At 46.5% G+C, this 13,836-nt stretch overlaps 4 protein-coding genes across 4 annotated transcripts; 2 read left to right on the top strand and 2 right to left on the bottom strand.

Annotated features, from left to right (window-relative positions):
• Positions 1-546: 546 nt before the first annotated feature.
• GLAREA_00583 (uncharacterized protein) lies at positions 547-2,478 on the bottom strand (the record flags this gene model as incomplete). The annotated part of the gene is made up of 2 exons (XM_008085341.1): positions 547-1,782; positions 1,843-2,478. The coding sequence occupies 2 exons, from the start codon at positions 2,476-2,478 to the stop codon at positions 547-549; spliced, it is 1,872 nt and encodes a 623-aa protein (XP_008083532.1).
• Positions 2,479-4,332: 1,854 nt separating this feature from the next.
• GLAREA_00582 (uncharacterized protein) lies at positions 4,333-6,273 on the top strand (the record flags this gene model as incomplete). The annotated part of the gene is made up of 5 exons (XM_008085340.1): positions 4,333-4,691; positions 4,745-5,039; positions 5,095-5,252; positions 5,307-6,014; positions 6,072-6,273. 5 exons carry the CDS (start codon positions 4,333-4,335, stop codon positions 6,271-6,273), a joined length of 1,722 nt encoding a protein of 573 aa, XP_008083531.1.
• Positions 6,274-7,828: 1,555 nt separating this feature from the next.
• On the top strand, positions 7,829-10,172 carry GLAREA_00581 (Alkaline phosphatase-like protein; the record flags this gene model as incomplete). The annotated part of the gene is made up of 2 exons (XM_008085339.1): positions 7,829-9,635; positions 9,685-10,172. The coding sequence occupies 2 exons, from the start codon at positions 7,829-7,831 to the stop codon at positions 10,170-10,172; spliced, it is 2,295 nt and encodes a 764-aa protein (XP_008083530.1).
• Positions 10,173-11,691: 1,519 nt separating this feature from the next.
• GLAREA_00580 (uncharacterized protein) lies at positions 11,692-11,949 on the bottom strand (the record flags this gene model as incomplete). The annotated part of the gene is made up of 2 exons (XM_008085338.1): positions 11,692-11,787; positions 11,839-11,949. The coding sequence occupies 2 exons, from the start codon at positions 11,947-11,949 to the stop codon at positions 11,692-11,694; spliced, it is 207 nt and encodes a 68-aa protein (XP_008083529.1).
• Positions 11,950-13,836: the final 1,887 nt, after the last annotated feature.

Raw genomic sequence — 13,836 nt, 5'->3', positions numbered from 1 at the left:
AGGTGGGAAAAGTTCAGGTACTCTTGAAATATGTGATTTTACGTACACTTAGTCGCTTGTAACTTCCAGCTTACATGAGTTACGCATAATCAGCCTAAGAAGTTTCGAAAGGTATACGAGGTAGTCCTGGGGCGAGGTTGCAGGTCGTTCTCGAGGAAACCAATGAAGTTGTAACCGTCCACTGTTGCTTTGATAAAGCATGCAGATACGCCAACCTGCATTCTGTACTGTGCCAACCTAGAGGAGGATCTAGCCCAAGTGACATGTTTCACCAGTGTCGTTGCATTGTGGTGAGAAAGAACTATGCGGACCGGCGGATCCTACTCAGACAGCAGCTGCGGCCGCTCTTACGTTAAGTCATTTTCAGCCCTTTATGAGCGAGACATTATCGTATGTCGACTGTGATGGCGACCTTTCCGAGCCTCAAAGCCTCTCCTTGATGTCTAACTCTGTGACTGTTTCAGCACGCCAATTGCTTAAACAGCCTGTGGAACCTTTTAGCCTTCTAGGCAACGAAAATCTTTTGTCAACGAACCCCAAATTGCTTCAATGGATTTCGAAAATTTCCTTCAACAGTCTGCCATCATCTGCTGCTTGTAGCGCCTTGCCATCCATATATCCATCAACATAGGCTTCGCCGATCAGTTTGTAGTATCCATTAATTTCTCTCAGGATAACAGGTTGCCGGCAACCCAGAAGCACCACTATCATGTCACCCTCCGTAGCGTCCCAAGGCGCCAATCCAACGACACCATCGCTCGACACAAAGAATCGTCTCCTATTCATAAATGTACTTGCTTGGATAGCAACTGCGATTTGCTCCTTGTCACCAACATCAATCTGGTCATCATCGCTCTCATCAACTAGCGAAACAACAGAGCTAGCAAGTGAAGTATGTGGCGGTGTGTCTATCCTTAGAACGTCATCTCCCGCAAGCAAAGCCTCTGAAAGATTGAATATGCTTCGTAATTTCTCTTCGTAAGTTCCATCTTCCTCTTCAAATGCCCAATGACCACAAGATATAGACCTCGCAAACGTAGCCTGAGCACTCACAGATTGCGGATGAGATAAAGATGCCGCAAATAAGTTCCACCAATCGTGGAAGACGTGAAGAGCCGGTTCAACACTTGTAGCTGCGCCTTTGTGTTTATATATCATTCCTACAGTTGATATGATGTCCACCTTGAAGCCTACTGCTTGTAAAATATATCCATCTTTCAGGAATTCGTATTCTGCAATGCTATCACCAGCTGCAGTAAACTTTGGCTCTCGATGATGCAACCCGAGTGGTAGTCTTATTCCACCCAGGGTGCTCAAAGGCCGGGCCCAATCAGGCACCCAAGTTGGCAAGCTTTCTCGTACATAATCATTCTGCTTTACACATATGACATCAAGCTTTTGTGAAGAGGTAATAATATGTCGGGCTGTATGGGTGTAAATTTGCTGCACGGATTGCGAATAGTCGATAGGTCCAAACGATTCGCGAGATTGAGAGATCCCAACTAATGCAATGACCTTGTCTTTCGGATCAGTTGACTTTTTACTCTTATGGGTAAGTAGTAGCTCCAACAAAGGAGGAGCTTGGAGATGTGGAGAGTAACGTGATAATTGAAGACCTCGAGGACCTCCATAGATTAGAGTGCGAACAAAACTCGGCCGCTTGTAGAACAGATCGAGGAGGAACTCTTCTTCTTCTTTGAAGATATCACAAATTCGGTCAAGCTGAGACCAAGTGATAGCTTCAATCCCACAGTAGACCACAGCTTTCTTAGCAACAGAGACCTAGATTTTTCTTTAGCGAGTGTGACGGTATGAGTGGATGGAAGGCTTCTCTTCTCTTACTTCCTGAATGACCCATATACGCCACCAGTACTGTCGTCGAAACAAGGTAACAAGCGCTACTAACGCCGACTTTTTGTCCGGGTCTCTAATCAGCCGGCTGGCTTCCTCTTTATTACACAAATCCAGCCGTCTTGCAAAATGCAACGCTAGCTTGGTGTCAGAGCCACCTAGGCCAACCCAGACAGCCACACTCTCAGCATTCTGATAAATGGTCCGCATCCTCGACGTCTGGACGCTTCTTTCGGCAACATCTGTCTGATTGATGCATATCGCATCTACCCATAATATCAAGGGCTCTCCGCTTCGTGGGCGTATCCGTTGCAAAGCATGCCACAAATTTGATTTCACAGGTGCCACCTTATCTCGCACAAGTATTTGTTTCAAGCCTGAGTGATCACCCCAGGTATAAGATAGGGCAATGTAAGGAGGTGCTTGGTCCAGTGTAGTATGAAAAATGTCACACTCCATCAGATAATCATCGCCTTTAGACGGGAAAAGTCGCAGCAGGCGTATGGATTGGGTAGAAGGGTCTAGCGGGCTATATTCGTACCGCGGAAGAAAATTGTTGAATGAATTTTGACCAGGCTGGGCTCTCATGTCTGCTATTTCTGAGGGCAGTAAGCTACTGGAAGCCATCGCTTGCGCGGGACGGACAACTGATTCATACACCGGTGTTGGACTGAACAAACGAATGCTCTGGCGGACGATGATGCACCCTCTTGGAAGGCTTGTCGTGCGCCATTTGGCCGCGACGCGAATGAGCATTGATCTCTTTACCACAAGCCTCCTCAGGTACCGTATTGTGGGGAGGCGGGGTAGCTATAGTCCCTGATCAACTTCATCTCTGCTCATTTTCATGTTATCGTGAGGTTGGAACAAAACACGTGATATACTCAGGCAGCAGCAGTTGTCGAAATGTTTGAAAAGTGGTCGCAGAAAGAAGGCCACTTCCATACACCGCAACTCGATCATAGAGGGTTATCGAGTCAGCCAGAATAGTGGGTCATTCAACAATTGTTTGTCACGTGGATATTGGACAAGTGATTGTCAGAACGTCAATGCAGAAAGATAATTCAATAGAAAATCAAATTTCGCAGGATCGTGCGATTCCAAGGTTGTCTTTTGTTTTGCTTTGCCACGGTTCCAATATATTCCCGGATGGTGAAAATATTTTCTCTATCGGAAACTTTTTGATCCATAAGGTTATATCTCCAGAAGACAAGCTATCAGCTTATTCAAGTGAGAAAGGAGACCTAGGAGAACATCCCAGGGCTCACAATGATGATTTAGTCTTTTGTTGAACAGAAATTCTAAATGATTTACTGAGCGGGTGTTGCAAAAGCAGTTAAAATCACGTGCATCAAACCCAACACTGCTTAGTAGATTCTCATAAAATATCCTGTCATGAACATTATGAAACAACCAAACACAGTCTTTAGCCACGAATTTGAGACTATAAGTTGTACACTAAAGCCTCACTATCAACGGTCTCAATATTACCCCAAAGAAGCAGAGCCCCGCTTGAAACGCGTCTTGAATGGACCCCTCCTAAATTAATCCCCGTAAACAAGCCAAGCCAAGGAACTTTGATGTCTTATCCGTCATAACGTAAGAGAAACTTCCCCACATTCTAATATTCTGATTAGGTATGTGCACGCGACATGAGAGCGTTGAAAAATACTTTCTATGAACGCACTTGTAATTCTTTTCGACCAGCATTTTGCTACTTGTAACGTGGTAATGTGCCTCGATTTGGAACACATGACGTACGGTGCACTCAAGTAATGCCATGCAGAACACATACCTACAGTACCCAGGTAGTCATATACCTGTAACAACGCTTCAAGCTTTCACAAAGTCTCAAATTACCATAAGATGGCAATCTTCATTGGCCCACTTAAACATCAAGCTTGCAGGCTGCGCAGGACGGTTCGTCATAGGCGAGAGATAAGCGTATCTTTACGTTGACGGAATGAATCCCGAAGGGTCTTGAAAGGTATAGACCAATCAAAAGCCATAGAACTCCAGGTTTGCACGCCTATCATACAGCCATAGCTTGAAGCTGTTTAAGATGTGGCGGATGAAGAGGAATTGAGAGATGAAAAGGTGGTAATAAAAGAAGAGGCCAAGATGAAGTGATTGTAAGCTTAATAACACAACGAAGCTCCCGCGTCAAAACTGTTTTGCTCAAAAACCTAACCTTTCCCTCTTGTTCTCATCAACAAATGAGCAAGGTGGTAGAGGTTATACTTTCCCAAAGAAGAGATAGACCCTGATAGCTGCCGCTGTCCACCCTTGTAGCTCCACGATTTGATGGTAGCACCACGAGGCGATCCGCAACCCTACACCCGATAACTGTCGCACCTCACATTGCGATCCTCGAACGAATCGTATAAGTAGACGACGACGTCCACCTCGTTCCCAAGAAGCCGCCAAGCTGGTGAGACCAGACCACAATACATCCAGAACCGGAGAGGAACACAGCACAACATGTCTCTCCTTCAGGAACGCAAGGCGAGCGGTACCCCGCAGTATGACCCTCGCAAGCCTTCAGTAACTTCGATATTGCCAAATGGGGATATTCCAAATTTCGAGGGCCTCACAGCGGACGAGGCTGCGCTCGTTGCGCTTGGTTATAAGCAGGAGTTCAAACGAGAGTTTTCGTTGTGGACAACATTTTGTGTATCCTTCGCTGTTCTGGGACTGTTGCCGAGTTTCGCGAGCACCTTGTACTATGGAATGGGGTACGCTGGACCGGGAGGTATGGTTTGGGGTTGGCTCATCTCATGGTTCTTTATTCAGTGTGTTGCTATGAGTATGGCCGAGTTGTGCTCAAGTATGCCAACAAGGTATGTTGAATGCGAGCCGTTATGGATAACTTTCCTGACTGGGTGACGAACAGTGGTGGATTGTACTATGCGGCAGCGGTTCTTGCTCCTCCAGGATATGGCCCTTTTGTGGCGTGGATCACCGGGTGGTCGAACTGGATGGTTCAAGTGACGGGTGCGCCTTCTGTCGATTATGCTCTTTCTGCGATGATCTTAGCCGCAGCATCTATCACTCATCCTTCTTACGTGCCAACGGACTACCAAACCTTCCTGTTAACGGTGTTTGTGATGTGTATCCATGGGTGTATCTCGAGTATGCCTACGCTTTGGATCGCGAGGTTCAACTCTGTCGGGTCAACTCTAAATATCGTGAGTCTACCTGCTTCCAACCCTCCCACACATGAACTTACTGGTCCATTCCTAGATCGCTCTTTTAGTGGTCATTATCATGATTCCGGCGTCTGTAACTGGATCGGACACTCATCCCAAATTCTTTCCCTCAAAGGAAGTCTGGTCAGTTCAAAATGGGACGGACTGGCCTGATGGAATTGCAGTTCTCATGAGTTTTATTGCAATAATTTGGTAAGCACTCTTTGGATGTTTATGTTTGATTGTCTATTTATTCATACATCGCAGGACAATGTCAGGCTATGACGCGCCATTCCATCTCTCAGAGGAGTGTAGTAACGCAGCAATAGCAGCACCCCGTGCCATTGTGCTGACTTCTGGCATCGGAGGTCTTGCTGGGTGGGCTCTTCAACTGGTAGTTGCCTATACTGTGGCAGATATCCCAGCAGTTCTAGAATCGGATCTCGGCCAGCCCTGGGCCTCTTACCTCGTCCAGGTCATGGGTCAAAAGACGGCGCTAGCAATATTGTCGCTCACAATCATGTGCGGTTTCTTCATGGGCCAAGGGTGTATGGTTGCAGCCTCTCGAGTTACGTTCGCGTATGCAAGAGACGATTGCTTCCCATTCTCCTCTTGGATCAAGCAGGTAAACATGCACACGTTTACACCTGTCAATGCCGTCTGGTTCAACACGGTTATCGGTTGTGCTTTACTACTCCTTATCTTCGGTGGATCTGTGGCCATTGGAGCAATATTCTCGGTGGGGGCCATTGCGGCCTTTGTCGCCTTTACCATCCCGATCTTCATTCGAGTATTTTTCGTCGGCGACCGTTTCCGAAGAGGACCATGGCACCTAGGCAAATTCAGCAAGCCAATCGGTTCGATGGCCTGTGCTTTCATTCTTGTGATGATGCCCATACTCTGCTTTCCGTCTGTTAGAGGAAACAATTTGACCGCCGAGTTGATGAACTGGACTATTGTGGTGTATGGTGTTCCGTAAGTACTACTTGTTCGTGCTATTGCAGGAGTGTTTGACTAATCTCTGTCTTTCAGGATGTTCTTTGTTATTGTCTGGTGGTTCGTGTCGGCGCACAAATGGTTCAAAGGCCCGAAGGTAAACGTTGAACACGCCATTCATGAAAGGGAGGTGGTGGAGGGTATCGAGCACTCTTCAACGAGTGATGATCACAGCATTCCCGACAAGAAAGCCGACTTAGCATCGGGTTCGGCACCGGCCCCGATGGAGCTGAGATAATACAACCTGTAGGATGTATAATTAGCATTGGCTTAATATCGGAATTGGATAATGTTTTTGTTACGGGCTGAATTGAGACGTTATAGTAGTATAAGCGGCCTCGGATGGACAATGGCCTACCCTCCTTACAAACTTTGCCGTCAGTAAGCCTCTCCAGAACAGGGTTCTTCGCAATTATCGCCCGCGACTCATAGTCCTTTTTCATGGGAGATGTTCTTGCATTACAAAAACTGAGTCATGATCATGCTGACGACTAGTGATACCCCCATCTATAGTTCGTCAAGAAGTATTTTGAGCGTGGTTTTGAACATGCATGTGTGTTGTAGGGATACTATCGGAATGCAGAAGCAATGAGATATGACGACTTACAATGAAGCAAGAGATAATCTCCATTGTGACTTTGACACAATATGTAAGGTCTGGGCGAGAGCTTGGAGCGGGCCCTTTGGTAGCAGAATGCTCAAGTGTAAAGATACGGTTGCCTATCAACGGAGCTTGAACGCTGGAATCTGAAGTATCTGCAAGAAGGGTTCATTCTACTGTATGAATCCATGGGAAGACGAGGGTTTTGTAGTGCCCAGAACAGCTGGAAGTGGGGTTGAGACATTTTCCCATGGCCGGTGCAATAATACCTCAGGTGCTATCAGGGGTCGTACCAGGCAGCAATAAGATAGGCTGGAAGATACTCATAAGTTACTTATTGTTGTGATATGTAGTGCAATGTTGACCAATATACTTCGTATACCCATGAATAAACACCAGTGGGTCTTCTAGAACTTACGGTAAACAAGGATTTCTTGCCAATAAGGAGTTGATGATTCGACTTATCATTACTATAAAAGGTAAAGTCGAGTGTAAAGCACAGACGCCCCACCGGTGTTTATTCATGGTTATACGAAGTAGAAATGAGATACGTCCGGGGTTGCAGTCGCAAATTTTGTCACACATCGATCCCTCAGGTGCCGTGGGACGAGAAAGACATCCACGATGCTCGGTAAGCCATATACGTAAGAAATGAAGATCAACAGGTAAATTGCTTCACGGTGGTGGTTGATTGCAATATTACAAGATACGCATGATGCGTAAGTGTGCGAGTTGTCGTAACCGTGGATATATCGATGTTCAACCTGTTCGGCGAATCGAGTTGGAACTTGGTGGTGAAGGAATGATGTTGAGAGCCTAACATGGCAAATTTTAAATAAAAAGCAACCTTGCCATGATGCAAATTTTTAGAAGAGAGTGGATGAAACCCCGGTAGCCTGCCTTCTTTTACCTCGAATTGAAAAGGATGGAATAAGATTACATTCGTAGAAACGAAGAGTCGCTAACAAGACGTAGCTCGGCTCGCTTGTGACAGAAGAATGGCGGTGCCACATTTATTTTTAGCAAGGATCATTGTGGGGTTGACACCGCAAATGTGAGTGGCACTACTTCCTGCAGTCGTCCAGCCCATAACCATATTACCACGAGGCTTGAAACTATCCATCCAGACACAAAGACATTTGAATCTCACATCAAGAAAGAAGTGTGACTAATGTCGCAAACATAGCCCGATATGCCGCCTCCTCGAGACACATCTTCCGCTTTTCTTGCGCCGCAAAACTACGACGACGATGCATCCAGCATACACAGTGAGCGTAGTGACCAGGACACCGACAGCGAGGATGACGGTCTGGTAGGAGCACGTAGCAGTGCTGACATTCGCGCTCACGATCGGGGACTGTTGATTGAAGAGGAAGAGCGAGATAAGTTGCTAGAAGATAGCAGAAGACGTGGGAGAAGGGGGAGCGCGATCGCAATTACCGGTCCACTCAAAAAGCTCTTCTCCAAAAGCTACAGTGAACTGCCGATGCCCGAAGGCCAGAGCGAAGTTGGAGAAAAGGAAGCGGAAAAGAAGCACCGTCGTACCCGCAGAAGACAGAGGAGAGCGAAGAGAAAGGGCCAATTGATGGCCGATGCACAAAACGGAGAGGATGGTCAGCTCATGTACGAAATGGAAGAAGGCAGCATGAAAGAAGGCAGCGCAACTGGAGATAGCAGCGAGACAGAAGGAAGCGATGAGATTGACCGTCGCGGTCTACGTGGTCTCCACGACGATAAGGTACAAACGCACAGGAAGTGGAGGATGTGGTGCTTTCTCCATCTATTAATCGCAGTTGGTTTCTCGATACTGGTGCTTGTGGCTTGGAAGTTGTCCATGAGACGTAATGGAATCAAAATGAATCAAAAACTGATTAGCAATGGGACAGCTCTGTTTGCTCCAACGACGATATTGATCAGTCTAGATGGCTTTCGAGCCGATTTCTTGAATCGAGGAATTACACCTAGACTTAATTCATTCATCGCAGAAGGAGTATCACCAACATATATGAACCCGAGTTTCCCGTCTGTTACATTTCCCAATCACTACACGCTGGTGACGGGGCTATATCCAGAGTCTCACGGGATTGTTGGAAACACTTTTTGGGATGTAGAGTTACAGGAAGAGTTCTTTTACACAAATCCTTTGGCTATGTTACCAAAATGGTGGGGAGGGGAACCGCTCTGGGTTACAGCAGAGAACCAAGGGATTCGAACAGCTATACACATGTGGCCCGGGAGTGAAGCCCATATAATGGACGTGGAACCAGCGTTCCTTGATAAATTCAACCCAAAGGAGCCGTTGTCAAACAAGGTGGACAGGATTTTGGAATTGCTTGACAAACCTGGCGAGGAGAGCGAAATGGCAGAGGTTATTGATATGCGACCTCAATTGATTGCTGCGTACGTTCCCAACGTTGATCAAGACGGCCATCTCTACGGCCCAAACAGCACAGAAATCCGCACAACCATTGCCGAAGTCGATAGCATGCTGGACAGTCTCTTTAAAGCTCTTGAAGCGAGAAATCTGACAAAAATTGCCAATGTCGTTGTTGTGAGCGATCATGGAATGGCCACGGTATCCAATTTTATACAACTCGAGGATATTATCGATACGAGCTTGATTGAGCACACAGACGGTTGGCCACTCTATGGACTTCGTCCTAAGGATTCAGCGCACTTGCAGGGAATATATGACAGTCTGAAAGCAGCTTCTTCTGGCAACGACAACTATGAGGTATACCTTCGCGACAAAGATATGCCGGAGCGTTATCATTTTTCGAAAAACGAGCGTATTGCGCCCTTGTGGATAATTCCCAAGGCGGGCTGGGCCATTGTCACGAAAGGCGAGTTTAACGTCGTGGAAGCGAAAGAGAAAAACCTTGTGTACCATCCCAGAGGACTTCATGGCTATGACCATGAGCATCCACTGATGAGGGCTATTTTTGTTGCGAGAGGTCCAGCATTTCCCCATGCGCCCAACAGTCGCGTAGAATCTTTCCGTATGTTCTGATTCGTACTGTCATAAGTTTTATGCTAACGTATGCAAAGAAAACATTGAAGTTTACAATATCGTTTGCGATTCTTTAGGCATCGACCCAAAACCCAATAATGGTACTTTGCGACTGCCTCTCAACACCATTGGTCTGCATTCTCCAGAAACAACCCCAGCTGAACCTATCGACCCACAGGTTCCGGAGCCAGAAAGCGTTGCTTCCCCCGTTCAGATTTTTACACAGTCTGCACCTCCAGCCACTTCGGCGTCCGAGATCTCTAGTGCCGACCCAGTCATCGAAATATCTCCTATCGAAGCCAGTTCTGCGGCCGACCCGAATGTTGTACCGCCCACAATGGTTGGCGTTGATACTCCTGAGGATGCAAACGTCGATCGTCCTGTTGTAGGGGATGATAGTGTTGTCTCTGAAGAAGAGAAGAATTTTTGGTCATGGTTCACCGACGAAATTAATAAAGCTAAAGGTTGGTTTTCGGATATTGTTGGCCATGGTGAAGTCAACGAAAACGATGAGAAGAAGTTTTAGTGTTTCGCGTGGTCACTGTAGACTTTCGGGTCGTCTGCGATTTGGGAGTTTGGCGCTAGGACCTTCCTCTTAGGTGTTATTTTACATTAAGGAAGCTATGTTGGAATGTACCATTAATATATACCCTCTTGTTATGTTGCCAAGAGATCTTTCTGTAGAAGATTTTAGCCTGAAGGTACAAGTCCTCGCGCCGTCCTCCTACAGCCACCTCAGGTACCAAAAACCGCAAACTACGAAGGTTGACATGCCTGAGGATTGCTTAGCAAATTCTGGCTGAGACATACATCGGAGTCGACAGAACGTGATTTCGCTGGTCGATCCTTCCTGCGCTGCTCTCTAGCAACAGTCATCAACTCCAAAATTGAGTCGGTAGATCTTGGTGTGAACATGACACACCTGCTTTGATTGAATTACGAATATCAAATCGATATATCTCAATTCGCAAGCCGTTGCAGCTGCTCCCCGTGGATTGGTCGAATCGGTTAGCCGCATTGCCAGTTATGAACAACACCGAGCGAAACTCCTTGACGCCACCAGGGTCAGCAAAGGACCCTGCATAAAGGAGGCAATTCGTTCACATGCCTAGAATTCCTGTTCCAAAACCACAAAAACGACGAACACCATTCTTTTCACGGAGGTATGTCCGGGCATGATCTGAGCTGTCAGAAACGGCCCTTGTTGATCGAGACTTGTACCACCGCACTCTCTCTAGAATTGGCTCGGGGATTCGTGTTCGCAAGAAAGAAGATGGAATTGGTCAATCTTGCACCAGATTCGTCGCACAGGTCTCGACTTTACCAACTTCAAATAAACAGGGGTAAGCCATTCTCATTATCAAAAGAGTTTACTCGCGCTAACATCTTTACCATAGTCACCGAGATAGGATTGTGCCTATAAGACAGTTTTATCCTCGATTTAACCGCTTCACTCCTCTAATACTTAAAGACTCATTCCCACAATCCAGGACCATGGAACCTGGTATTGTGGGTACTGCCGCTGCAGTACGACGTTTATCTTTGTTGTCATATTAGGTGCAAAAACTCATTTCTATTCATCAAATACCAATCGTGCCTACTCACGAGCAGAGACTATTGTCGTTTGCATTCCATTACACTACATGCTCGTTCATGATCACACCTCCGGCAATCCAGGCGACATTACATCGACTATCGATCGTGAACGCGTGAGGGCTCCTGTATGTGTAGTCTGGTTGAGCATTTGGTTTACCATTCCATATGAAATATTGTCTACTAATGTTTATTACACAGACACACCGAAACCGCAACTTTTCCATGGATTCAAAATTTAAACGCCAAATCCCTTCTGAACCATCACGCCTGAAAACGTTTATCATCTATGGTGCGATTCGTAGAGCATGATCAATGTTGTCTTGGACATCCAAACTACAAGCTGAGCACTTGTTATGCAGTTCAAACTACTGGCCGACTACCTCTCGCGTGTCCTGCTGTCGGTCAGTCACATACACAGTCGTGCGGGTCGTTTCAATTCTTACCTGCGCTCAACAGTTGGTACCACAATAGCCACATGCGCGTCCTGGAATGACCCAACTCTCTTGTCCGTTGGCGGTGCAGGTTGGGCATCTTACTCCGGTCATCTACGTATCAATTAGCTGGTGAATACCTTTACGCTAACGATGATGGCTCACAGGGACGACTTTGATCTCTGGATTCAACGGACCAGCTGCGGCCTGGCGGGTATTGGCGAGACAAGAGGTCTTGTCGTTTCCGGCTCTACACGAGACTGAGTTGCAGACCATGATGAATTCGAGTGGCGTATCCGTTTCTTTGAGCTTTGCGAAATGAGGAGATGTCACGCTACGGTGGATTGTTGAAGTGAAGTGTTGGTTTATTGTCGATGAGTATTGGACATGGAACTGATGAATGATAAGTCTGAGATCTGTCGGTACATTGTGGGAGATAGCACCAACTTTATACCCGAACGATTGACAGTGACAGCAGCAAGGCTATAAGTCAAATGGATACTAGAAACTCTATCCGGACGATCTGCCAGCATCCGTTTTGCAATTCACTCAGCGGCCTGAGTACGACCTACTGGTGCGGGCAAGCACAGTCAATTTTCTTTGTCTGTGGTGAGTGATTTGGAGGGATCCCTGAGTGAAACCTGACGAGGGTCACAAGAATTTATGGGTATTTATTTTCTAGGTGAGAACTCAGGAATTGTGGTTTTAGATGGGCATGACTTGTTGGACTTGAACTAACCGATGTAGGCGGGACAGAGGTCATATCGGCACCACGGGAGCCTACAGAAGACGAGCAAGCCGATTCGATAGAGCCACACGGACTTACAATTCATGGCCCTGAAGAGCAGATGATTCTTGGACTTGTCATAATTTGCTTTTGGTCCCACTGCTACGGGACCTGCTATCGCAAGCGAAGATCTTCGTTGACGCCTCATAGGGCTTGTTCAACATATCGGATTACTCGTTTTGAGATATCCCTAATTATGCGGTATCAGAATCATAAGACCTCTGCTATATAATCTCGGTCATGTTGTGATGGCGGCACAATCCAGTAAGTCACTTTAGAGTCTTCATCGGGAACCCTCCTGATAGCTTCATTAGATAGGCGGAAGCTAAATACCTCCTGCCTGCATTGAGGATTATGTTTGCATTGCAAACACTCAATCTCGGCTTCTACAGGCAAGGATTTGTTTTTCTTCCCCGGAAGAATAATAATGAAGCCTCGAAAATGTTTGTTTGAGGTGCTTCCCCTCCCGCATCCGGGGGTCGTCGTCAATTCGCCAACGCTTTGGCCGCCACTTCTCTCAGGTCAATTTCGTAAACTCCACGACTCCTAGCTCTATTGCCTTTCACCGACTACTACTGACTTCCAAGCGCAACGCCGCGCATTATCAATTGATCATCGGAAATAATCAACAATGCAACATCGAGAGTTCAACAGGGATGCTGGCATTTGTTAGTCGGCGCAAGTTCGAGCTAGCCAAAAACGCGGTTGAGGTTCTGTACTTGAAAAGCGGACCGTGCAAAGAAATCCATCTTTGTTATAGTTTACCTGCTAAACCGTCAAAGTTTCCACTCTAAACCGCTAAGTTCAGCTGCAATGGGAATCGTCCAGAGGCTTTACATCAAATCCACGACCGTATTCGGCAACTCACGCTTTGCGGGCCCGAGAAGATCATCATATCTCCGCATCCCCCCAATAAATGTCCACGCAAGCGGCGCGTCTACGCGAACGCTTTTTGGAGCAGTAATACAACTTCATCCAATGGCCGACCGCAGTAGAATTAGCATCGTCAATAGCGAACAAACATTCTCAACATACAAAATGTGAGAAGTGAGTAAGTTTGCCCCGACGAAACGGATCTGATCCATTGTGGGCCCATATTGACCAAATTGTTGATGCGGACAATAGGATCTACTGGATTTCAGCTATCCACTCGACAAAAAACAAATACTTTGTACTTCATACAGCTGAAGCTTCGAGACCGAACAGTCCCCAATTGGTCCATAGAAATCACATCAGACCACCTTATCGACGGAATATCAGCTGCTTTGAATGCCTGCATATCAAGCCATGTCTACGAGATGAAATTCAAAGGTTGTTACGAAATGTTCACTGCTGAACACGAGACTGACGGGACCTTATATTCACACAGAAAGTGG

The sequence above is a fragment of the Glarea lozoyensis genome (genome assembly GCF_000409485.1).
Source record: "Glarea lozoyensis ATCC 20868 chromosome Unknown GLAREA3, whole genome shotgun sequence".
Lineage (NCBI taxonomy): Eukaryota > Fungi > Ascomycota > Leotiomycetes > Helotiales > Helotiaceae > Glarea > Glarea lozoyensis.
Note: the sequence above shows the minus strand (reverse complement) of the source record. Positions and strands in the feature narration are given on the sequence as shown.